Source organism: Hylobates moloch, unplaced genomic scaffold (assembly GCF_009828535.3).
Source record: "Hylobates moloch isolate HMO894 unplaced genomic scaffold, HMol_V3 SCAFFOLD_21, whole genome shotgun sequence".
NCBI lineage: Eukaryota > Metazoa > Chordata > Mammalia > Primates > Hylobatidae > Hylobates > Hylobates moloch.
The window spans coordinates 18282087-18308388 of NW_026652296.1; the positions used below are offsets into that span (position 1 = coordinate 18282087).

At 41.8% G+C, this 26302-nt stretch overlaps 1 protein-coding gene across 7 annotated transcripts in view; it reads left to right on the forward strand.

The window, feature by feature from the left end:
- The window catches only part of PTPRT (protein tyrosine phosphatase receptor type T), a 1124172-nt gene that overhangs the window by 737176 nt on the left and 360694 nt on the right, over positions 1–26302 (forward strand). For all 7 annotated transcript variants that reach the window (XM_032141872.2, XM_032141870.2, XM_058432870.1 and 4 more), the window contains exon 9: positions 4462–4571. In XM_032141872.2, coding sequence (XP_031997763.1) covers positions 4462–4571 — 110 coding nt within the window. The remainder of the gene's footprint in view (positions 1–4461; positions 4572–26302) is intronic.

Below are 26302 nucleotides of genomic sequence, written 5' to 3' on the forward strand. Positions count from 1 at the left end.
AAGCCAAACAACATACGCTACAATATAAAATAATTTAATATGGTGGTAAGATGGCATTTTAAATCACTGGGGCAAGTTTTGACTGGTCAATTAATTGTCCTTTATAATTGAGAAAATTGTAAGGAATTATAGTTAGATTTCTACCATGTATGGTATACACAGTAATTTCAGAAATATTAAAGTGTAAGGTGTAAAAAGAAAAAGATGGGAATAAAACAGAAAATAAATAAATTATAAAACAACTATTCATCTGTACTTTCCATTCATCTGATCCGGTGTGAAAAAGAGAATTTTCTCCAGATTGGAAAGACCAAGATCTATTAGCTTGAGTTTCATGCTCACAATCTTCATCAGATAGACCCTTCTTATTGTCCATCAGACACACCCTCCTCAATTTCCAACAGACAGACCCTCAGGTGAATGAATAGAATTTTCATCCTCTACTCTGCTTACTTTCTACTCTCCATGATTAAAGCTTTTCCTGTCTTTCCAAATTCTTGATGCAATTCGTCCCCCACTACACTTTTGGTAGATGGCTTCACCCCACTTCTCAAGAAAACAGAGCCATTAGGACATTTCAATTCCTCCACAAAAAGCATTAGCACATTTCCATCCTCTCCTCTTCTCTTGCAAAAGGAGAGAACCCTCCTTTCAACCCACCCTTGCTCTTGCTCTTGCTTTCAGGACCCTACCATTGTCAGTTATCTCCTCTTTCTTTCTCACTCTTCTCCTTCTTACCTCTATTTTGAATTTTTTTTTTTTTGAGATGGAGTCTCAGTCTGTCACTAGGCTGGAGTACAGTGGCATGGGCTTGGCTCACTGCAACCTCCACTTCCTGGGTTCAAGCAATTCTCCTGCCTCAGCCTCTCGAGTAGCTGGGACTACAGGTGCTTACCACCATACCCAGCTAATTTTTGTATTTTTAGTAGAGACAGGGTTTCACCATGTTGGCCATGACGGTCTCAATCTCTTGACCTCGTGATCTGCCCACCTTGGCCTCCCAAAGTGCTGGGATTATAGGCGTGGGCCACCATGCCCAGCCTCTATTTTGAATTTTTTTCTTGGTTGCTTTAATCATAACCTCTCTTGTCTTTAAGAGAGTCATTATTTTGGCTCCATATCTCATTCCTGTTATGGTTTGAATTCCCCTCCTTTTCACAGCCAGCATTGTTTACTTGCCTCACCTCACCTTCCCCTCTCTTCTCAACCCTCTTCAGTATGGCTTGTGATGCCAACATTCTCCCTTAAATTACTCTTGCTTGGCTCACGAGTCACCTTGAGGACAGTAGGTTCAATGGGCAAGTTTAAAGCCACATCTTACTTGACTACTCAGCCATATTTGTGACTGCTGACCGGTACCTTCTTGAGCCTCTTTCCTTTCTTGGATGCTACAATGACAGCTCACCTTCCTGGTTTTCTGGTTGCCTCTCTGAACACTGACTCCCGGTTTCTCCATTCATTTTCCTCCTAATTGTTAATTCTGGAGTTCTTCTTCACTTAGTCTTAGACCTATTTTTTTTTTCTCTGCTCTATACTCTTGCCATCTATTCCCTGCCCACGGTTTCCATTTCCAAACATTGGCCACAGTCTTCCCATATCCAACTGCTACTCAGCATTGCCACTTGGATGTTCTATGTATACCTGAAATAAAGTATGACAAAAACTGAGCTCACCAGCTTCCTCTCCAAAATTGGTCATCCTTTAAGGCTCCCTCTCTATAAACAACATTCTGATCCCCCAGTTGTGTAAAACAAAAGGGTTGCAGTTCTCCATGACACATCCCTTCCCTCCTTCACCCTTATCTGTCACCACCAAGTCATTGATCTTCCACACTGCCATCCTCTGAGTCCACATCTCCTATACAATCTATTTCTCTTCTACACTACCATCATTCCAGTCCATGTTACAATTCTTTCTCCCCAGGATGACAATGACAGCCTCCTAACGGATTTTTCTCCTTCCACCCTTAACCTCACAAAGCTGTCCACCACACTACAGCACCTCCTCCCCATTTTGCCCTGGTAACTTCTACTTATCCAGCAACTCTAACTTATGTGCCATTTAATATCCTAACTTGCCATTCTAGGTTTTTCTCTGCTTTTAATAATTCTCCTAGTACCATATCCCTTTATGTCAGAGTCCTGATTAAAAAAATGTAATGAATTAATTTTGAGTATAATCATTTAATGTCTGTCTCTCTTTCTAGAATACAAGCTTTACCACGGATTTGACTATATCTCTCTTTGTTATTGGTACATCTCTAGTGTCCATCGTGGTCCCTTGATCATATTAAATACATAATAAATATTTCTGGAAAGGAAGGGTGGATAAGGGAAAACAATAGGATACCTAACTAATTAAAAGCTTCTGCATACCTAAATGACTTAAAAAGCCAACAAAAAAACTGGCAAAAATATATTTGCAACCTATGCAAGAAAGCTATGTCCTTAAAATGAAATTACAATTACAAGCTCATAAGACAAAGATGAGCAAAAATGAAGAGCCATACAGGAAAATGAGCACAAGGTATAGATAATTTGTTCATAAAAGAAGCAATGTGAATGGCTAATTAAACCGAAAACAAAATCTGTACTCTCCAGTATTCTAAAAAAGATACACATACACATGCACTTAATTTTTTAAATAGTCAGTGTTGGCAAGAACAGACATAGTCTTCTGTTGGGGAGTCCAGAATGGTACAAACTTTCTGAAAGGCAATCTGGTAATATATGTCAAAAGCCTTAAAAATAAAATAGTTCATTTACTTTGGCCCAGTAAATTAATTTCCAAAGCATTAATCTTAAGGACTATCTGCAGAGTTGCAGGCATACTTACCTATACGCATGCTCATTCCAGCATTGCTCAAAATCATTAAGAATTCAAACCAACTTTAATGCCCAATAATAAAGGATTAGTGACTATAAAGGGGCAATGCCCCCTCTAAGCAGCCATTAAAATGCATGGCCCCAGAGAAATGTATGGCCCCAGGGAAGTCTGCAATTTCTTTAGTGATAAAATAAGGTCACAGTGAAATATGCACAGTAGGAGTTAACATTTAAAAAAAAATAAAAATATATATATATGCATAGGCATATCTTATTTTTTTAACAAAATTTTATATGCATAAAAAGATTGGAAAATAATCTTTGAACATGTGAATTATGAGTAATTTTGTTCTTTTCCTTTTTTAACCTTTTTATATATTCTTAATATTCAACAAATTCTGTATATCATGTCCATAATGAGCAAAACTAAACATATTTTAATTTAACAAAGGGGAACTGATTGCAACATATGGCCAAGGCTATATGTAGAGAGGCGTAGTGTGATGATTAAGAGTATATGCTTTAACACTCACAGACAGGTGTTTAGTTCCCTCTTTACAACTTAAGAGCCATATGACCTTCAGCAAGTTATTCCATTTTCTCAGCCTCAGTTCTCTTATTGACGCAAAGGAGATAATACTTACTGGGCAGAGCTGTTTTGTGGCTTAAGTGAAATAATGTAGGTAAAATTCTAGTCCAAGAGTAAGTGCTTTTATAATGCCAAAATATAAATAGATCTGGTAACAATTTACTGAAATTCATTATTTCTAATGGGTTACAGCAGAAAGTTTGGGGAATAATTTGTTTTCTGGCTCACCATCTTCCAGACTGTTGTAAGAATAGTGAAATCCAGCAGGAGGATGCTGGCAGGAAGACTGACCGGCTTACAGAAGGAGCCCCAGGAAAGGTTGCACTCATTAGGGCAAAATGCTGGCATAGGTCATTCATTCACCTATTCATCCAATCAGCAAATAGTTATTATGCATGTACTTCATGCCAGGCACTGGGACTCAATAGCAAGTCAAGCTAGCTGCCTTCTAGGAGCAAGGCGAGCTTCTTCTAATTGGATTGGGGTTTCAAGCCACATAGTTCATGTTGTAATTTTTTTTTTAGCTCATGAACTATCATTAGTGTTAGTGTATTTTATGTGTGGCCCACAGTAATTCTTCTTCCAGTGTGGCCCAGGGAAGCCAAAAGGTTAGACATTCCTGAAGCAAAGACCTCATTTCAGATTCCCACCTCTGGCAGAACTGGAAACTGCTCATGTCCTTTCTACCCTTATCGGATTCGGTTCATAAACCGACTTGGTCAGTCTGCAGATGAAAAGCCTGATCAGCCTTCTGAAAATGGGTCAGCAAACTATGGCCTATGGGTCAAATGCAGCCCATTGCCTGTTTTTATAAATAAAGTTTTATTGGAACACCATCGTACTCATTCATTTATGGATTATCTGTAGTCACTTTTGTGCTAAAATGACAGAGTTGAGTAGTTGTAATGAGAATGTATGGCCCATCAGACCTAAAATATTTACTATCTGGTTCTTTACAGCAACTTTGTCAACCCCTGTTCTAGGTCAGTGGGGCTGGAGGAACAATGTGGAAGGTGACATCAAGTTCATAACTTTTCCATTCTGTAGTTCCAGGAGCTGTTCCTCTAGAATCCATCCAAGGGGGACCCTTTGAGGAGAAGATCTACATCCAGTGGAAACCTCCCAATGAGACCAATGGGGTCATCACGCTCTATGAGGTAAGGAAGTCCCTTGTGCTGCATCCATTGGCTTAGCTTTATTCAAGTCACTTCAGCCTGACATTGGTGAATACCCATTCTGCTGAAGGTATAAAGGTGAGTAAGATGTGACTTACCGAAAGGTTTCTGACAGTACAATGGGGTGCAAACATAAACACACACAGTGGAGCTGTCTTGATAGCCCCAAGAGCAAAGAAATTTGTGCATATCATGCATTGAAGTGACTGTGGTGACAAATGACCTCATCCACAAATGAGCCAAAACCCAGGGAATCAGAGTGTTCTTATGTAGAGGAGAAGGCCCAGGCCTGGCAAACAGTAGTGAAAGTTCATCTGGGAAACTGCAATACCCACATGATGCTCACTCTATGAATATCAGTCCCTTCGTTTTGAAAAGAATCCCAATGTTATTCTCTGCAGCAGGGACACAGGATTCTTGAGATTTAAATTGCTTTGTGCCCGAGGCATATTTTGTCACCCAGGTGATAGCATCCAAAACCCCCATTGCAAGCATTAGCTGGGCCTTACCATATCAGAGATGAACCAGAACCTACTCAGGCAGGAATGTACCCATCAAGCCAACACAATGTGCCTTCCAGAAAAGTTACAAAAATAAGACAAACTGTGTGAAAGTTTATTGCAAAACAAAACAAAAAAATCTCCAACAAAGCTGATATAGCTAAGATTCAAGTATTGTGATATGAGTAAGGTTGACTCTCCTCCCACCCCTTGTATTCTTTCACAACATAAGATTACAATGCTAGATCAAGTGGAAACACACAGGAATGCAGAAGGAAGGGCATGGATACCGAAGCTGGAATGATGTAGCCTAGTGTCCTAGTAGCTCCACCTTCTCCTGAGTTACCTTTGGTAGATTCCTCCTCTCTTTAAGCCTCATTTTTCTCATCTGTAAAATAAAGGTGGTAACCACTTCTTCAGGGTTTCCCTAGGGAGTCTGAGGAGGGGGAAAGACAGAAGCATCCCAGACTGAAACATGTACCACAGGCCCACGAAGAGGCTTAAGCCACTGAACGCTCATGCAGAAACATGCGTGTATAGGGAGTGGGCTTGGGGGAAGAATATTGCTGCCATAAGGAAAGGTGAGCTCTGGGAAGGAAAGTAAAGGAGTCTTTGATGAAGGGAAAGTGCTCAAGATTAATCTAACAGACCCATAACCTCTCTAGAGAGTCATAGATGGTCCTGAGAACTCGTTGAGGGAGAAGATTATCCAACATGTACAAGGTGCTTAAGAAAACACCTTATCTCACTAAAACTAGCATTCCTCAGGAGAGCTAACATCTCCCTCTTAGAAACTGCAGGGAGCTTGGTGCAGCTCTCAGGATTACCAGATGGAAGGAGGAAACAGACATCCATCCCCACCACTTACGAGTTTTCTCAGGCCACACGCTTGGGAGAAGCTTTCTTCCTGGGGGGTACCCCGGGAGGAGGGCAGGTACTCATGCTGATAACACCTTGCCTAGCACATTTTCAAAACCTCTTTGGGAAAGAGAGGTCCTGAAAATTTAACTGAAACAAAATCCAGTCACTTCAAATCTACATGTTATTCTTTGTAAAGCAGAAACCACAATCACATACACACACACACACACATACAGACACACACACACATTTAAATGAAATAAAGATCTGTTGCAAACTTCTTTGTAAAGCAGAAGGAAAGGACCTATGATTTAGGAAGTTAAGTTACTTGATACTGTTATGTAAAAGACGCTCTGTGCCAGATGTTCAAGACTTTTGGAATTCACAGGCCAGTAGCATTTAAAAAAGGTTTGGGGGACTAACCTAGGGTACTTCAACATCTTTTATTTACATCATTTTATAAAAGACATAATTCCAAAAATATAGAAAGGATATAATTTCAGAATAAAAGTCCATCCTTCAAATTGAATAAATTTATTATTTTTTACTAATTCATGACAGTCACATTAATTTTTCTAATTTTGCATTGGATTGATGGCAACTTTGTCATGGAAAAGCCCTGGTCCTTGTACATACCTGCATTTGGAAACCGCTAGTGTAGGGCCATGTTGCAGGTAGAGTCATATCTCTGCACATATTATTCCTTGAGAGTAATATACTTTTTCCTCTGGTAGGATGATGCATTAGAGTGGATCCTTGAGAGTAATACACTTTTTCCTCTAGTAGAATGATGCGTTAGACTGGATGAGAAATATCATGATTAAAATTCCATGATAAGAAGAAGAAACAGAGGGAGAGCAAGGGTCCAAACACAACTGTGAGTTAGACTCTGTGTTTGAGTAGAACCTCCTGCAATTGAGGCATTATTATATAGTGCACTCTCTGAAGCCCCACGCACAAAGGCGGGTACAGATTAGAGCAGGATGTCCTTCTCACTTCTGTGTGAATCCGATGCCTTGTGGATTTTCAGAGACCAGATGCCAGGGATGTTGGCATTCCCGTGGATTCTATGGGAGACAACTATGATGAAAGATATCTTCAAGTAGCTTCTTGGCTGTGACTTGGACTATAATTGCAGAGAACCAGAACCAGAGTATTGTAACTGGTTGACTTGTTTGTAAGCATTTGAGGCTACTTTTGGGGACTATGCCAAAATTATTGAGGGATGCTGTAAAGACAGCTAAGGAGGTTGTAGATTTAGGCCATTGTATTGTGAGCATAAACATGAGTGTAGTCTCGTGTATCAAAAGCTAGTGAGGCCTAAGAAAATAAGGATGGTGACATTTGAGCCCATATAACCTAGATCCAAATCCCAGCTCTGACATTTACTTGCTCTCTGACCTTGAGTACATCAAGTGGCCTCTCAGAACCTTAAGTCTTTTATCAGAAAAATCAAGGTAATAATAAAATGGCCTTATAGGATTACTCTGAAGATCCAATTAAAGATAGGTTTTGCACAGTGTTTGGCATTTAGAAATAACGTTATAAATGTAAACTGTTACCATTACATAAAAATGAGGAAATTGAGTGCAGAGGGTTAAAATGAAAAGACTAAGGTCATATTACCCAGATGCCAAACCCAGTTCTCCTAAATGCAGGTACAGATGTCTTGCCCCTTGCTGCAACTTAGCGTGGTCCATAGACCAGCGGCATTAGCATGACCTGGGAGCTAGTTAGAAACGTAGCACTCAGGCCTCTCCAGTTTAACAAGATCCTTGGGTGATTCCTATGGGCATTATGGTTTCAGAAGCACTGTTCTGGAAAATACTACTCTTGAGAAACTTTTGGCAATGGATAGAGTATGTTCTCTTGGGTAGAGAAATGAGAAGTACCTGTTACTCTGGGCTCAACCCAATCCAGCCCCAGACAGTAAGCAAGAGACCTTGCTTTTAAAAACATTTATAACAAAGCCTGTGTTTATGAGGCAATTTACAAATTTAATTAGATGAAACCAATTTGATTTTTAAAATTAGGTTCTAGTTGTAATGTCAAGAGAGAAATTCATAAATTATAAATTACCCTCTTTTGGCCTCAAAAAAGAATATTTTATTACAAAGAAAAATAGGATAATGCAAATGGAAGAGAAATTCAGGATTGTCTGTGGCCTTGTATATACAACCTTGGACTCAGCAAAGTGAAAAGCAAAGGGAAAAAAAGGGAGGGAAAGGAGGGAATTTTCATTATTATAACTATGTTATTGTTAAATACAGCAGGTCCAAGTGGTTAAGATTAAATTTCCTTCTGCACAAGTCCAAGTCACAACCTCTGGGTCCATCCTTGGACAATTCTGCCTCCCAAAATGTGAGTGGCTTTGAGTCCCATTCTGTCTCCAGTCTTCAGTCCTCTCTTTCTAATATGAAGGTGTCAGACTGTTCTAGGCTTCAACTGGGTAAGAATGAAGGGGAAAGTAAATCTATGTCAAACCCACAAAATCAAAGATTCTACCTCTTTTTGGAGTTGCTTTGCTGTTTAATTCTTGCCTATAAGCCAGCCAAAGTCTCTGAAGGTAAAGTAGTGATGACATATGAATAAAAACAGCGAGTGCAAAGACCCTGAGGTGGAAATGACTTAGGCAAGTCTTAAAAATCTAGTAAAAAGGAGAGCAGAGTGACTGGGGCTTTCTGAGCACAGAGGATAGTGATGAGACTGTGTGGGGGAAAGGGTGGGTAGGGCCAGGGATGGCAGGACTCCTAAAACTTGCATTTTATCCTGAAAGGAATGGAAAGCCCTAGGACGGTTCTACACAGAGGAATGAAGGGATCCAATTTATTTTCTTAAAAGATCATCCAGCTGTTGCGTGGATAAGAGATGGTGGGCACACAGCATCTTGGAAACAACTGGAAAATGCACCAGGAGGCAAGGACATTTCCGTTATCTATGATATTAAGATGAACTATTTATTAGGAGACCTTGTACCTGAGCAGAAGATGTGCAAGCTTTGTTACAGCTGCCTCTTTACTGCTGCTAACCCAGCTTTGACACCCTCTTTTTAGTAATGAGTTTTTTTGTTTGTTTTTGTTTTTTGTTTGTTTGTTTTTTGTTTTTGTTTTTTTGAGACGGAGTCTCGCACTTGTCGCCCAGGCTGGAGTGCAGTAGCGCGATCTTGGCTAACTGTAAGCTCCACCTCCTGGGTTCATGCCATTCTCCTGCCTCAGCCTCCCAAGTAGCTGGGACTACAGGCGCCCGCCACCATGCCCGGCTAATTTTTTTGTATTTTTAGTAGAGACGGGGTTTCGCCCTGTTAGCCAGGATGGTCTCAATCTCCTGACCTTGTGATCTGCCTGCCTTGGCCTCCCAAAGTGCTGGGATTACAGGCGTGAGCCACTGTGCCCGGCCAGTTATGAGTTTTTATCTTGATGAGCACCCTGGAGCCATGGACCCTTAGATCCTAGGCCCACCTTCCCTGAAAGATGGGTGTCTCACCCTGACCCTATTACCACTCCAGGGCTATGAAACCGTCTCATTGTGCAGCAGCCTCAAACTCTCTCTCTGCCCACTGAAAGGGGAGCTCAGAATCCTGGTTCCAGCCTCATCTGAACTGTAGTAGGAAGTATTAAGATGAATTAGACAATGGCCTCCGATCTTTGGGGATTTTCACTTTAGTGGGAGATGCAGAATGCAATTCTATGATAATCCCCCTAACAGAGTGACAGATCGTGCACAGATAGAAGCAGCACCAATGGCCTTGTGTCCACAAACTAGCATCATTAACATCACCTGTGGGCATGTTAGAGATGCAGAATCCCAGGCCCCAGCCTGGACCCACTGAATCAGAGTCTTCTTAACAAGATCCCCAGATAATTCATGTGTACATTAAAGCATAAAAAGCCCTGTTTAAGAAACATTCTCAAATCTCACAATCGTGATCTGCACAAGAGGGTGGTAGAGGTGGTAAGGGAATATCAACTGGTCTGGAAAGCTCTGCCTGATGAAAACATTGCAGTCATTGCATGAATAATGTGATCATTTAATGCAGTAAGGAATATTCCTGCTCACCTGAGGTCCAAACAGCTGAGTATTTACATCAGGAATATGGAAATCATGACATCCGCATAGACTCTTCCAGAACCCTGCTTTTGGGTTTGATTAAGGCATCAGGGTTCCCTAATCAGGGTGTGGATGTGCAGAAGGGTGGTGTGGCCTCTCTCATTCTGACTCAGCTCTTGGGAACAACCACAACTCACCAAGAACACAGACCGTCGCAATTGCAGACAGGCACTTATAGCCAGAATGAGGTCACCAAGGGAAGCAGTCCAACCAAACAGTTGTCTAAAAGCCCTTCAATAAAATCATTCAGAGACAAGCTGTTCAGAGTTCATGGAAAACAGTAATCAATATGTGTTTCAATTCAATTAATTGTTCTCGTCTTCGTCCAAAAATAAAAATCACACAGTGTGAGGGAATTGGGCCAGAAGATGTTACACTTGCAACTGGGTTAACGAAGTGTGAAAATATTTAAAATTCAGACATATGAAGCCTCCCAGTAAGCCTTTCTGTTTAGCAGTCAAAATCACCAAGTTTCTAATTACAGTGTATAAATCTGAGAAGCTTAAAGGGAATGAGAAGACCCTAATGAGGCAGGAATGGGTGTCTTGATTATGCTAGAGTTGATTGGCATTTATCTCACAAGCTATTCTAGGTGCCTGGCATTCAGAGTTGAATAAAACAGACTTCGCTTCAATAAAACAAGGCGGCATTCCTGTATGGGAGCGCCTTTAAAAGGTACAATAGGTCGGAGGGTTTGTCAATATTTTTTCAGCACACAGATGGTTGGATTCAATCTGAACAAAAAGCACAGGCCCCAGGAATCAACAAGCCATCACAGTGCATTACAAGGAGGCTAGAGCGTCTTCTAAGGCAGGAGTTCTGAACAGAATGAAAGCCTGAACACAGACATTGATGGAGAGAGGGGACCAGCTGGGTGGATACGCTCACGAGGAAACTCTTTAAGACAGAGGCCCAGAGAAGGTTCCTGGCTGTGTCTGGATGGATGAGCACACCTCCACCCATCCTTCAGCTTTGCTGCACTGACCACTCAGGGCTCACTGACCCCAGACTGGCTCATGACTCTAGTCCACAGAGGAGCAGTGTGGAGAATGGGATGTGTTCCAGATGGGCAGGAGGTAGTCTAGGCGGGAGGAAATCAGCTGGATTGTGACTAATACAGCCCAAAGCAAGAATTTGCATAATTCAAACTGGATCTACGTTAATTAGGACACATGATTTGCATAATGCAGGCCGCTATTGAATATAACTTGAGCCAGGCTGGTAACAAGGAAAAAAGCTCCTGTTTCCTCTAAATTGTTCAAGCCAGAAATGTGAGCGTCATCTGTTGCCCCCAGCAGCCACACAGCTAATCTCCCAGAAAGTTTGATTATTTCTCTTGCCAAAATAGACACAGGTCAGGCCGCGTGGCACCATCTCTGCTGCCACATCCTGTTCTGAGCACCCCTCAGATGCTTGGAGCATTTCAGTTCCTCCCTGCCCACACCCCTCCACACTTCACCTGTTCCACATGTCCACACTGCAGCCAGACAGAACATCTTAAGAGGTAAATCTGATCCTGTTCCTCGTCTGCTTTGGCTTCATCTTAACTTCAAGGCACTGAATGATCTGGCACTGGCTGCCCCTCTAGCTTCACCTGCCGCTCCTCTTCCCATTGCTTACTGCAGTCCAGCTCCTTTAGCCTCCTGGCATTCCCCAAGCTCACCCAGTTCCTGGCAGCCCTCGCCACTCTGTGTCATTCTTTCTGCCTGTAATGCTCCTCACTCTACACTCCTCAGAGCTGGCTCCTTCCTTTTCTTCACCTCCAAGAGGCTTTTTCCCTCCACTGTCCACTTGATCCAAAACAGGTTCCCCTCTGTTTCCTCTCTTAACAAATTGCTTTCCTTCATACCATTTCTACAATCTGCACTTGTTTCATTTGTGTACTTTAGTATCACCCAGCCCTGCAACAGACTTGAACCCTTGTGAGGGCATGGGTCCTGTGTTGGTGAATTTTGTGTGTCAACTTGGCTGGACCACGGTTTGACAGATTGGTGGTCAAACCATACTTTGGATGGTTTTGTGAAGGTGTTTTTGGATGAGATTGACATTTACATGGGTGGACTTCAAGTAAAGCAGATTGCTCCCCATAACATAGGGGAGCTTCATCCCATATGATGGGCTTCATCCCATCAGCTGAAGGTCTGAATAGATCAGAAGACTGAGCTCTCCCGAGTAAGGGGGAATTCCCCAGCCGATGACTTTCAGACTGGAACTGCAACATCAGCTTTCTCCTGGTTCTCCAGCCTGACAGCATTTGGTCTTGAGATAACTAATACAGGCTGGGTGCAGTGGCTCACATTTGTAATCCCAGCATTTGGGAGGCCAAGGCGGGCGGATCACAAGGTCAAGAGATCGAGACAATCCTGGCTAACAGGGTGAAACACCGTCTCTACTAAAAACACAAAAAATTAGCCGGGCATGGTGGCGGGCGCCTGTAGTCCCAGCTACTCGGGAGGCTGAGGCAGGAGAATGGCGTGAACCCGGGAGGCGGAGCTTGCAGTGAGCTGAGATCATGCCACTTCACTCCAGCCTGGGTGACAGAGTGAGACTCCGTCTAAAAAAAAACTAATACATGCTATATTTATTTTTGCCTTTCACTGTGTCCGGAGGACCTAAATAGTAGCTTTCACATAGTATGTACTCAATAAATATTCTTTGGATAAATATATGGATTTGTGCTGTATCCTAGCAAGGGGTAATGATGATTATTTTTGTCTAACTAATTTAGTCGTTCTCAAGCCTGGCTGAATATTAAAATCACACCTTGAGATACCTTCTGCTCAATTTTGCTGTGAAGCTAAAACTGCTCTAAAAAATAAAGTCTATTTTGGCCCGGTGTGGTGGCTCACACCTGTAGTCCCAATACTGTGGGAGGCCGAGGCAGGTGAATCATGAGGTCAAGAGATTGAGACTGTCCTGGCTAACATGGTGAAACCCCGTCTCTATTAAAAATACAAAAATTAAATGCTTGTGGTAGCACGTGCCTGTAGTCCCAGCTACTTGGGAGGCTGAGGCAGGAGAATTGCTTGAACTCAGGAGTTGGAGGTTGCAGTGAGTTAAGATCACGCCACTGCACTCCAGCCTGGTGATAGAGCGAGACTCTGTCTCAAAAACAAAACAAAAACAAACAAACAAAAAATCATACCTTGAGAGCTTGAAACAATGTATAGATAAATAGGCAGCTAGATACCTGAATGAATTCAAGGATGGATGGATGGGCCTTATTGCAGTCCAAAAAAATCAGAATCTCTAGGGGAGGGGGCTCTATCCATGTGCTGTATTTGTTTGTTGTTTTAAAGTTCCTTGAGAATTTCTTTAAAACATCCAGGGTTGGGAAGAAGCATTGCGTGAAATGAATCCAGTCGGTCTCCTCTGGTATCCTAGCTAAACACCTTCTAAATAAACCCGGTCTCGATCCTGGCTTAACCTATCTTCACTCTCACTCTGCCAGACTCCACCTCTATCTGATGTTACGCTACAGCCAACTCACTCTTGCACAGGCAGATGCTAAGTGCTAATTTTTTTAAGGATTAAATTCAAGAAACACTGGTCTTTTTTCCCTCAAGGTTGCTAAACAGTGTGTGGAGTAGTTGAAGAAATGTAGGGAGGTATCGTTCTGTCAATATCCCTTTGCGTGTTACTAATGGCATCTTGCAACTCTGATGCCAGAGCCCACCACAGACCTTCCCTTGCAAATCTTTCTCCCTCTCCTGAATAGCAGAAGTCAGTCCTGTTGTGGTATTTTTGTGAGATTAGAAAAGACATGCATACACACAAAACTTAATAGATTTGCCCAGTGGCCTTCCCTAAATCTTAAAAGTCAGGGCCCTGGGATGTCTAGGAGCCATTTTTTCTAGCCCACAGCTCATCATTCAGCCTCCATAAGATGTTTCCCCTCCAGAAACTTGAAAAATGCAGGCATCCCTGTTTGGATGCCATATACAGGTCATTTGGGCTGACAGGGAAGCTGACAGGTGTTTCAGTAGAAGCAGCTCTGGTTGAAAAGAATGATTTCTGGCACTCAGAGTCTGGAAGGAAAAGAAGTTGCATTCTGATGTTAGTGACTTGCATTTATGTACCTGGGCCCATTAGAGCTGCTGGTCGTCCACTTGTGGTATATTAGGATTGCCTCTATATTCGCCTTGGGGTGTTTTTTCTTTTCTATTACGACACAGGTATTTGTGATGGAGCCAGATAACTTGACAGTGGAAATCAACAGATGCATAGCACTTGTTACCTAAGGATAGCAAACCATGTTGTCCTGCCAGTGAGGTTTTCACAGTAAACATTAATCATTCAGTTCAGCTGTAGAAAACAATAAAGGTTGCTGCATGAAAAATATTCCTGCACTGTGCACATGTGAATGAGTATGTTTGTCTTGGTGTGTGTGTATGAGCATATGTTTTCGTGAGTTTATGTAGTTGTATGCTGTCACATGTATGCACACATATAATTGTATGTTTGGTGGCATGCTTGTGTGAAGCTTTCATCCTTTGATGTATCCATTTTTCCAGCTTCATCCTTAGGATTGTTCTATTTCATTGGAGAGTTAACTGACAGAGGTATCAGAGACACAGGGCTATGTCTGTTTCCTCATGGACTAGGGGGGGCCTCTGGTCACCTCATATCCGTGCCGTAGTAACACCAGGGGAGAAACTTTCTTTCATTTCAGTGGGCTCCCAGCTGTTTAACATGAATGTCTGCCATAATTTGTCTCCAGAGTTTTGCTAAAGAAAAATGTTGGATTAAAAAAAAAATCTCCAGGTTCAATTTAATCCTATGCATCTACAGTTGTCCTAGGAGAAAGAAGGGAAGGAAATGAAGAGTGAGTTCTGCATTTGTCAGGGCATGGGCTTTCTTCATGTTTCTTATCTGGGAGGGAAACTGCATTTTGATGCACTGCATGTGCACCCAGAGGCCTTTGTAGGGTGTCCTTCTGTGAACATGGCCACATGGCTAGAGATGGAACTCTCTCCCTGGCTGCTGTGGTACTTTCAATAAACTGTGCCCAGAGGCAGCGTTTAAGTTGCGAAGTGTCTCTTTAAACATCACAAGTTGTTCTGTCTTCATCTCGGATGTTTTACCGTGTTATCCCTGTTGGAATTCCGCCTAGGCTGGGCAATGCAGCATGAATTTGCTGCTTTTAACTGACTCTTTCGCTTCTGTTTTGGTCAGAACAAAATGAAAAATGTTTGCATATTTTCATCTATCATCAGGACATTTGGAGCCTCTGTTCTGAAGTCTCTGGAGGCTGGAATTCAAATTTGTGATTTGTTGCTTATCTTTTCATTAGCTCAGGAGCTAGCAGGTGGCTTTTCTCCCCTTACCTTAAGTCAATGGGTATTTTTTCTTTTGACTGTTTTTTCTTACTCTTTACCAACAGAAAAGTAATTCCTTAAAACTGACACCCAAGTATGAGATCTTGGTCTACCTCATTATGGTTTCAATACATACGTACATATGTACATGCATACATACATACATACATACATACCATGTCTCCAGGGTCCTTCAAGATGGCATAAAGAAAGGTCACTGCTTTCTTGTTCTGTTTTATTTTATGCACGTTTTTAACATGTGTGTATCGCTGCACATCAAATAGTGGGTTGTGCAAACAACAAATTTAAGATTGACCTTTGGCTAGTCATTGCAGAGTGTACTTGAACTAGTTAGTTTCTTTCCCAACCTGGGCCTCAGTTTCCACATTTATGGCTTAGGAGGCTTGGACCAGGGAGATTCAAAAAGCTCTTTCTTCTATGAACTATCACTTGGGTGCCCAAAATTAGATTAATCTCACTCCTAGTTTCATGAAACTCTTTCCGTATTGGTCTGTGCGTGATTCTCTTTTCTTTTTATTCATTAATTTTTCAGAAACACACCAACTAAAAGACAACCAGAATGTTGACAACACCTAAGATTTACTTATGATCTACACAAGCGCATCTGTTTCTACTCACTCACCTCTCCCCATCCCATCTTCCTGACCCCTCCACTCTTCTGAATCTTGAATATAATTCCTGTGTATTTTATATAGTTTTGCTACTTGTGTGAATTCCTTACAAGCATATTATTTTTTAGTGTTTTAACTTTAATAAAGGATTTTAAGTTGTGTATAAACTTTTGGGACATTTTTATTCCATATTGTATTGCAAATGTTCATCTCCATGGATGAGTGCAGCTGTAGTCCATTCATCTTGACTGCTGTCTAATACTCCACTGCATGAAGATACTACAAAACTTTCACTTACGATCCTTTCATAGACATTAGGGTTGCTTTCAGAATGTTGCCTTTATCAACAGTGATGAAATGAGCATCCTTGTACATACCTTCTCCTGTATATGTGCAAGATTTTCTCTTGAATTTCTATCTAGAAACTAGGTCATATGGTAAATGAATGTTAAGTTTTACAAAAATACTCCAAACTCTTTCCCAAACTGGTTGCACTAATTTACACATGCCGGCAAATTACGAGTGCCTATGATTTCAAACCCTCTCCAACATTTGGTGTTGTCAAGATTCTTCATTTTGACTAAATAGATATAAAATGGTATCTTGTTGTCTTGCTTTGTATTCCCTCAATTATTAATAAGGTTGAATATTGTATTTCATTTTCTGTGGGTTATCTGTTCATGTCTTTTGCCTACTTTTGTACTGGGTTATATGCTCTTTTCTTTACTGATATGTAATAGTTTTATAATATACTTTTGATAATATTTTGCCAGTTACAAATGTAATTTGCTGTTTTTACTTTTTCTAAGGTATCTTTGAAAAACAAAAGTCCTTAATTATAGCCAATATCAGTCTTTGTTTATATAGTTAACACATTTTGTGTCCTTAAGAAATTCTTCCCTAAACCAAGGTGAGAAAGATGATTGCCTGTATTTCTGCTAAAAGTTGCATAGTTTTGCTTCTGAAATTTAAGTTTTTGATCTATCCGCAATTAATTTTTGCATAGGGTGAGAGATGGAGTGAAAATTTTATTTTTTTCTTACATCGATAAACACTTTATCTAAGTCCTTTTTATAGTCTCTTATTCCCTGCTCTACCAGGCCATATCTGACTTATGCCAAAATTTCTTATATGCATGAATTTTTTTCTGAGCTCTCTATTCCACTGGCCTCCATGCACTATAACCATGCATAGTCATATTTATTACAGCTTTACAGTGTCCTGATCTCTGGTAGAGAAGATTCCTCCTCCTCATACTTGTTCAGCAATATCTTGGTTATTCTTGCCCTTGGCTGTTTCATTTTAATATCTACTTATCAAGTTTAATGAAAACATCTGTTGTTGTTTTTATTAGAATTGCCTTGAATGTATAGAACAATATGTGGGTAATTGACATCTTTATGATATTCAATCTCTGTATATTTATTTAGGTTTTCTTTAATGTCTCTCATAGTTTTATTACCTTACTTTTAGAGCTATTGCATTTCACATAAAATCCAAACTGCTACCTTAGGTCTGAAAGACTTGCACCTCCCATTGTCTTTTTTCCTCTGTTCTCACTTGCCTTCTTTTACTCTCCTCCAGCATGCTAGGGGCCCCTGTCTCAGGCTTATTGCATGCAGAGTTCCTATTGCCAGAAAGCTCTTTCACTTCCTCTTCCATGGCCAACTCGTTCTCCTACTACAGGTATTGATGTGAATGCTACCACCTCAGAAGGGCCCTGCCTAATAGTCTTCAGGTAGGGCTTTGCCCACTCACCACTGTCTCTACCATTGCTTCCCATTTTTGAATAACATGGACCACAGTTCACAATTATTATTTATTTCTTTATAAATGTCTATCCTTATATTGTAAGTGCCAAGGGATACACATTTATAAACAAAGGGACTCACAATATAGGGATACACATGTACAAGCAAGTATGTGCATATAAATACACACACACACTCCTATATATATACATAGCTCATCTCTGGAAGGAACTCAGTACCTTACATAGTACCTGGAACACAATAGGGTCTCAAATTTGGTGGTGCTTTTTTTCTTTCCTTTTTGTTTCCTTTTCTTTTTGCTTTCTTTTCTTTTTAAAATTTTCTCTCTCTTTTTTTTTTTTTTTTTTTGTGTGTGTTTTCCTTTGAGATAGATTCTCACTCTGTCACCCAGGCTGGAGTGCAGTGATGCAATCTCAGCCCACTGCAACCTCCACTTCCTGGGTTCAAGCGATTCTTATGCCTCAGCCTCCTGAGTAGGTGGAATTACAGGCACATGCCACCATGCTTGGCTATTTTTTTTTTTTAATTTTTAATAGAGATGGGGTTTCACCTTGTTGGCCAGGCTGATCTCGGACTCCTGACCTCAAGTGATCCACATGCCTCGGCCTCCCAAAGTTCTGGGATTACAGGCATGGGCCGCTGTGCCTGGCCTCTTTTTTTTTTTTCTTATGAAGATGGGATGGCCTTTTCTTATGAAGATGGGCTCCCTTTGATGGCCTAGGTAGAATAACAGTTAGAAGTATTTCTTAGCATCCATTAGTCCATATATATGACCTTATAGGACCATCCAAAATCATAAGATTATGTCTCAAGTCTTATAATAATCTCTAATAGACTACATGAGGTTCCAGTGACCAGTGAGTTTATACTTAACTCATAGAATTCATTTGCTAAAGTATAAACTTGTCAAGGTTAAAGATCTGTATTCACAGGTATATCCCCGGTGCCTAGAACAGATCCTGGCACAAAGTAGGGTTCAACAAATATTTGTTTAATAAATAAAAATGCATTCCAAACTTGAGTCAAGGTTAAGGCAACAGCCGTAAGAGATATTCAAATATCGACATCGCTATGATTGTTTGATTTTTTAAATAATTTAGTTTTCATTAAATGTTAGTGACAATATAACAATATTATATAGTGTTAGAAAAATAGGGAGTGGAAATAACACACTAGCCATCTTCATGTGGGCTTATTTTCTTTCTAGTTCTTGTGCATTTGCAACAGCTTTGATGTGGTTATGGTGACTTTTTTTTTTTTAATTTTCACTATGCCCAAAATATTCTTGTTTCTTTGTAATCTGTTTACTCCATTTAATGGCTCTCCATTCCCCTGAACATACAGACCATACTTTACTTTCAAATCAGTTTATTTGGGATGTGTTGATTGATCTTACTAGAATGTTAGATATAATTTTGGGGGTATGATAAGAGTGAACTGGATCTTTTTAAGCAGCTGGTTAGGAGAGTTTGAATTTCTGCTTTCCTTTTCCCTCTCAATAGATTTTTCAGTAGCAGGCAGTGGCATTCACATGCATTCCATTGATTGTAGAATTGTGGTCTAAATAATAGCTCACTCTGTTCAATAGACATGGATCTAATGGAGGAGAGTCAAACAACACATACACATTTGGATGGGACCCATAAACTCGAGCTTAGAAGTGGTGGTCCTATTTTCCTCCTTGTTTTAAAACTTGAATTTCAGTTTGCTTATTTCCTAGCAGAGGGAGATGAATATAGGGCAAGTGTGTGCCCTGACTCCTCCCTGATACCGTTCCCATGATGGACATCAATAACCAATCAGGGCATGCTCTTCCACTGCACTCCAACATGGCCTCAGAATCCCTCTCATCATGGCACAGCACTGCAGCTGGTCATTTCCAACAGAATGGGGTTAGCCTGCAAGGTATACCCTGCCTGCTGTCTCTGGCCTCTTCTCAGAAGGTTGATAGGGGGATAGGTGAAGCTCTACCCTCACTCATTGGTTTGTCCTATAGAATCTGTCTTTATGGTAATTAGGTAATTTCTGGATTTTTTTTTTCTGCAGTGTAAGCATGTTGCAGTTTCCAGTCCTTTTCACAACAGTTGTAATCCTAGTGGACTCTGTTGCAGTATCTGCAGGGACGTCAGCATTATGGGCCAACAAGAAGATAAAGCAGATGGTGTGAGGTTCTGGGGAAACTTCCCACACACTGTATCCCCCATCGGCAGCTGGGTTTGCATTTGCCAGTAGATTAAAGCAAAGTCCAGACATGTCCATGTCAGAGTCCCACCCATCTCATGACTGGACTCAACATGGTGAGTCAAGAGTGTTAACAGAAAAGCCAAACTTTGCAAAATCTTTTAAAAAGGTTTATTCTGAGCCAGTGTGAGTGATCATGGCCTGGGAAAACAGTCCCAAGAGATCCTGAGAAAGTGTGCCCAAGATAGTCGGGTTACAGTTTGGTTTTATACATTTTAGGGTGGCAAGATTTACAGGCAAAGACATAAATCAGTACATGGAAGGTATATATTAGTTTGGCCCCAAATGACGGGATATCCTGAAGTGAGGTCTTACATGTTATAGGTGGATTCAGAGATTTTTAAATTTGTAATTGGTTAAAGGAGTAAGGCTCTGTCTAAAACTTGGAATCAGCAGAAAGGAATGTTTTCAGTTAAGATAAAGACTTTACGTAGCTGGATTGATGGCCTGCAGCTGTGACTTAACCCTTGCTTTGCATGGCTTTAGGCCTTGTTCCTAATTTGGTTTTGTATTGCCACAAAGAGTCTGTTTTAACATTAATGCTGGTCCACTGTGCCTAAAATCCAAAAGGGTGGAAATGTAGTAATGTGTGATTTCCTTTCCCCCACAGCCAAGAATTCCGGTTTTCAGGTTTTTCTGGGGTACCCTTGGCCAAGAACGCATCCGTTCAGTTGGTTGGGAGCTTAGGATTTTACTTTGAGTTTACAAAAGTACCAAAGGTGTTGGAAGTGAAAACAAGCAGTGGGCTCATGTCTCTGAGGATCAGCCTAGTGACAGCAAGACCCTAGCCTGTGTGTGGAGGTGCAGAGAATGTGTCAAGACTCTTGCAAGCAGGTTTGATTCAGCAGCCTCCCAGGAAGGGCTGTGTTAGGCACACTGGTGCCATAGGCTCCTGGGTATCAAGTCCTAAGTGAGGCTTAGACTGAGATTATCTAGGAAGACATGGGGAAGGTGGGAACTGAGAATGGCTTGGGCGTCTCCCTTCTCTCCTAGCTGTTTTGTCTCTTGACAAGATAGAGTTAGTTCTACTCTCTCCTCATCCTATGAGCCATGCCTGTGAAGACTAGCCCTTCACTCCCAGCAGCAGCCATGCTGTCAGCTGCAATGCTTAAAGGCCCTGTGTGTCCTTTCCCACCTACTGTATAAATGTTCTATTTGCTGTTGTGAGAGGCAGTTCTTTTTGATGATGCTTACCTGTGTTACCACTTGGATAAAGAGACCAGGGCTATAGAAGCCTTCCTGAAAAAGATGCCAGAGGTGAGAGAGTCTATATTAGAGCAAGTCATCTAGAGAGTCTTCATGACTGAAGGGCAGAACCACAGGAAGACAAGGCCATGTGCAGAGGTCTCAAGATTTTGTAGGAAATCCCATTAAGGATCTTGTATGTACAATAGGCTCTCTGCTCTCCCCACCAATAAATGCATTCTGTTATCTTAGCCTTTCTTGGCCAATTTTTATAACAATATTATAGAATGTTTGGATATCAGAGAAAAAGATCACCTATAATCTCCACTTCTACCACAGTGCTTATTTTGCCTTGTATTTTATCTTTGTTAACATGCACACATCTTTTACCTAGCTATAATTACATAAAATTTGCTATTGTAATTTTTCATTAAGGGTTTAATCACAATCATGATGCCTTTGTAGAACCATGGAAATAGCTCATCTTTTTTAATGACTGCATAATTGTCCATTAGTGTATATACTGTAATTTTCTTATCCATCCCTTTATTTTTTATATATTTGATAACAGTGTGATAAACTTCATGTTTATGGTGGCATTGCATCATAGTGGAAAGAACATGACCTTCAGATCTGGTTGACCTGGATTCAAATCCTAGATCTAACATTGCCTAGGTGGCTGACTTTTGGGCAAATTAACCTCTGAAATTGAATGATCTTATTGGTTTAATTTAATAAAATTGTGTGTAGGAGAAGCAATATTAAGCCTACAATTCAGGAATATTGTAAGAATTCAAAATGTATTATAGTCCTATCTGTCTGGTATCCATTCAGTGTCAAAGTTTGTTTTGTTCCTCCTCTGTTTAGAGTATTTGTATATTAGACACTCCCACCCCCATCACACACACAAACATGAAATTACTGGGTTGAATGGAATGAATACTTTTGTAACTCTTGCTACATATTGCCAAATTGCACTGCACATAGATCTCACCTGTGTGAGTGTGTGTTTTAAGTATTGTGTTGAGTTTTTATGCCAGTCACCATGTCACCATGTCTGGGAAGAAGGCCTTTGGCAGCCCACCAGAGATTTGTGTCAGCTTTCATGATACTCTCAGAGCAGGCTGATGTGTGAAAAGCTTATCATGCATGTTGGCAGATCCATTTGCACTCTCCGAGGACATGCTGGAGACACTCTTGCCTCATCAATTCCTGTTCACTCCCTTTCCCCTTTGCCCTTCAATAGCAAGTAGAGTGCCTGGTCCCCAGTCATCTCCCAGAGGATCCTGGAAGCCCCATGGGAACTCTGAATTGAAGGACTCGCAGCCAGGTTTCTACAGGTCCTGCCACCGACTTTATGATACATCACCAACCATGCCCTTCCACTGCCTCTGTTAGCCTACCTGCAGAGGAAGAGGTTGAAGCAGTTGGGCGTCTCAAGCTGAACCTCTCTGTGTTCTTCTGTTATCAGCAGCCCCTGGGAGCTTTTTAGGAAAGTGTTATCTCTGTCCCCACCCCAGGTCTTCTGAGTCAGGGTCTGCACTGTTGCAAGATCCCCAGGTTGTCACTGTGCACACTGAAGTTCAGCAAGTACAGTACTGAGTTGTATGCAGGCCAAGCATTTTCCATCATGCCAGGAACATTTACTGGAGCCTCAGTTTTGGAACCAGTCTCTCCCTGAACCATGCTCTTACTACATCAGGATTTCCTCACCCTGCTGTGAAATTCCTCCCCTTGCCCAGTTATGTCTGTGGACCATGGACCGTGGGGACCTTGCTCATGGGTCAGAGTCAGAGAAACCAACACTTCCCTCCCTGAAGAGACCAAAATCATTTTGCTAAAATACAGATTATACCAGACACTGTACCATTTAAAATCCTTATAAATCCCAACAGCTCTGAGGATAAAACCTAACCTCCTCTTTAACTTGGCCAACAGTTTCCTCCATGAGTGACTCAGCCCTTGCGGGCTTGCCCAGTGCCCTCTCCTGCTTTTCCATCCCCACTCCCGAATGCACAGACTTTACATTATAGCCACACTACACTCCCCTTGCTATCTTTTCCCTCTTCCTCCTTTCTTGCATTCTCAGCACCCTGCTCAAGGGTTCTTTGGGGCATATTTTGTCCCTCTGCACCTGGATGAGGGGTTCCTACTTGTTAGTTTATAATAGAATGTATTCCCCCATACTGTGATTGTGGATTTCTACATCCGTCTACAACTTGGCTCAGAATTCTTAGACTTCCCCAAATGCATTTTTTTCATTGTTGAGCTCCCAGGACCTGGCATGGGATAGGTCATCCATGAATGGCAGTGGTGTTGCCACCTGCCCTTCCTTCCTTCATGTCTTCCCTCCACATTTCTCTGCCTGCTCCCTGGCACAGGAGATTGAGTCTCAGACATCACTGCGTTGCCTTGCCTTCTGTTCATCTGAAAGAGCGACTTGCAGGGGATGAGGAGAGAGGGAGGAGACCAAGGGAGGGGTGTTGACTGCTGCAGCTTTCTCCCCTCCAGAAAGGTCACAGCTCCTCCCAAGGCGACCTTTCAGGTTCTAGGACCTGCTCCCTCCTCCACCCCTCCCACCCTCACTTACTTAGTTCACTCCTCCACTATGCCTCTGCCCTGATTCTCTCAACCGGCTCACAGCATTGTAAATTGTGCCTTTAGTCAACTCTCCTTGAATTATCTGTCTATTTCCTGCTAGAATCCCATGGGGACCCCATTATCATTACCATGTATCACTCAGAGTGCTTTTCATCACGTACTTTGTCTCAACCCTTCAAGGTAAGGATCACTATCCCCATTTAATACTGAGGCTTAGAGGAAGGAAGTTACTTGCCTGAGATGATCTGACTAGTAAACAAAACCTAGATTCCTACTAAGTGTGAAAACAAAGCTTGCCCACTTAACTAGTTAGCCACAGTGCCTTTTCCAAAGGCACTCAATAAATGATGGTGAAATTAACCTGAATTTCCCAATCATGATCAATCCACTTGATTAGGGTGGCCATAAGCTTGCAGATGTAGGGTGGGGAGGAGTAAAGGCGCAGTTTTGGAAGGAAGAGGGTGACTGAGGTCTGGATCTAGCCTTGGCTTGGAAACCATCTAGTCTACATGGTGTCCCCCAAGCTTGAATTGTCAAATCCTTGAGGAGGGGTGCCCTGTCAGTATTAGATGAACAAGGCTTGTATAGGGAAATGAGTGGGAAAAAACAAATGGGACGAGTTGAGTTTCATGCCCACAGTGGAGGTGACTTCGTCATCATGATTGTATTTGCAAATTCCATTCAACCTGAACATTCCTGCAACTGAATAGACATATTCAGAGCCCATCCTTCCCCTCCTGTGAAGCTGAGTGGCATGCTTGACCTGATGGCTTTGGGAGGGCTCTGACACAAATAGGCACTGTCTGGTGTGTCAACATCAAAGGAAAATTGCAAAAGACAAATTGGGCTAATATTTTTCATTACTGGAAAAATGTTTCCCATACCAAGTCAAATTTGAAAAAAGAATTTCCTTTCTTACATCTGCACAGAAATGTCAAAATGGACAGGGCTGTCTGTAAATAAGAACCATGGCAGTTCATGAAGTTTCTCACTTTCAAATTAATGATTATTTAAAAAGAAAAATGAAAAGAAACCTAACCTGGGCCACCTGGATGACTGCTTCTGTAACCGCAATGTTAATGGGTGAACCCAGTGACTATAAGTGGTAGTATATGATGGTCAAGGTAGCATTTCTCCAACTGTAATCTATGGAACGCTTAGGCGTGAGGTGTCCACACATTTATGCCTGGGGGTAGCCATAGTCTGAATGTTGGTGTTTCCCCAAAATTCTTATGATAAAACCTAATTCCCAATGTAGTGGTATTAAGAGGTGGGACCTTTGGGAGAAGATAAAATGCTTGGATGTTTGGGAGGAGTCTGCCCTTATTAGTGGGATTAGTGCTCTTATAAAAGATGCTGGAGGGAGCTTGTTCACCCCTTCTGCCATGTTAAGACACAGCTAGAAGGCGCCATTGAGGAAGAACAAAACCTCACTAGACACTGAATCTGCAGGCACCTTGATCTTGGATTTCCCAACCTCAATTGTGAGCAACAAATTGCTGTTGTTTATAAGTTACCCAGTCTGTGGTAATTTGTTATAGCAGCCCAAACTAAGACAGATTTTATAAGTTTTACAGGTTTGCAGGCTAACAAGTTTTTAAGTTTGAGAAACACTTAAAAGGATGAAAGACCTTCCCTTTTTGTGTATTCTTTAACTCCCATGGTACTTTTTAACCTCAGTAAAGTATTGCCATGCAGTCGGTGCCAAATAGACTGTTACAGAAAGAAAAGAATGGGGGAAAAGAGGAGGGATGGATTTTACATTCTAAATCAATGGCTTTCAAATCTGACTGAGCTTTCAAATCTCTGGAGGCTTAAAAGACAGGCAGATCCAAATCCTTCTAAAAGCTACTGAATCAGAAACTTCAGGGGTGGGGCCAGGAAATATTTATAAATGGACCCAGAGGAGTCTCTTGTGCCACCATGTTTGAGAGCTACTGTGGCAAATCTGTCTGCACTGACCTCTGCCCTCCTACCTTCGCCCTGGTTGGGATCTCAAATTCTCAGGACTCCTGCATCCATCACCTGCTGGCTTCCTCTGGTCCTTTCTCCAAGATCCACCCTCCACATCAGCCATCTGACCAACCTACTGAAACAAGAGGGTTCCCTGACCCCCCTTGCAGGACACGCAACAGGGGTGTGACTCATCGGTTCAGCCACTGTGCACATTCAAACCCCTTATGGGAGGGAGAACACACAGACAGGCAGGTACATGAGCTCGGGCTAGCACTTTTGGGCTCTGGCCCCACAGCAGCATCTAGGGGTGGGTGCCTGCAACTCCCAGAACCTCAGTGGGCATGCTACACTGCTCTTTTAGCTCTGCCATCTGCAGATGACTTAAGTGTTAACCAATTCAGTGCCCTCTTGGTACCTGGGTTCTTGTCCGGTGTCCAGGAAGAATCAGTTCACACATGGACTTGAAGGATGGTAAATGTGGGGGTCTTACTGTGTGTTGGAGGTGGCTCTCAGCAGGATGGATGGGTAGCTGGAAAGGGA